The 752-nt window shown below is 54.3% G+C and overlaps 1 protein-coding gene across 1 annotated transcript in view; it reads right to left on the bottom strand.

The window, feature by feature from the left end:
* The window catches only part of EMH_0003430 (uncharacterized protein), a gene marked incomplete at both ends in the record, with an annotated part of 1,524 nt that overhangs the window by 567 nt on the left and 205 nt on the right, over nucleotides 1-752 (bottom strand). The window contains one exon of the mRNA XM_013496375.1: nucleotides 3-752. Within this exon, the coding sequence (XP_013351829.1) occupies nucleotides 3-752 (750 nt within the window). The remainder of the gene's footprint in view (nucleotides 1-2) is intronic.

The raw sequence follows: 752 nt of genomic DNA, 5'->3' as shown, positions 1-752 counted from the left end.
TTGTCGCCTGAGCATAAACAGCGCTAGACGCACTGCAGTACAGCGAACATTCTCTGCATCTTTCTGGTCGAGTTTCTCCTTGAGAAACAACTCACGCAAGGTCGACAAACACGTGAACATCAGCTGAGACCGCCTTATAAAATACTCCGGATCACTATCGAGTGCAAAAGGAGATATTCGGACACCCCGCATCAACGAAGGCAACCGATAATAACGATGATGAGCCAGATTAGGACTTGAGGTTTCCCCTTCTCCTGGCGCATCTACGCGCCCCTCTGCATCACCACTGCTAGCAGTTGAAGCAGCAGCAGCTGTAGTAGTACGATCCTCTGGCGCAGCTGCACCAGAGTATCCTAGTATGATGCTTAAAAGGGTATTATCTACTGAAACACCCGCGGGGCGGGCACTCGCAGAGGCGTCTGCATCCTGCTGAACTGGAGGGGTATGTTGCGGTTGTGGTGCATAGCCGCCATCCGGTTGCTGCCTAGACGGTCCAGATTCTCCCCCTTCAGGAGCATACAGTGACGAATATGATGGTGAGTGTAAAGGTAGGCTGACGGAAGACGGGGCAAGCCAAGAATCAGGAGAAAGACCTGAAGCTTCCCCGGAAGGCTGTTGGCTTTCGCCCCTATCGACGCTGGGGTGTCCAGCCACCCCGCCGTGTTCTTTTGCTGACGAAACTTTCCCCTTCGTCCGCTTTGCAGGGGGAGGCGAAGAGGCTGCAGGCCGCCCCCTTTTCGAGCCTACAGATA

The sequence above is a fragment of the Eimeria mitis genome, genomic scaffold, assembly GCF_000499745.2.
Source record: "Eimeria mitis Houghton genomic scaffold, Emh_scaff207, whole genome shotgun sequence".
In the NCBI taxonomy this organism is placed as follows: domain Eukaryota; phylum Apicomplexa; class Conoidasida; order Eucoccidiorida; family Eimeriidae; genus Eimeria; species Eimeria mitis.
The sequence above is the reverse complement of the archived record's forward strand: the minus strand, read 5'-3'. Positions and strand labels throughout refer to the sequence as shown.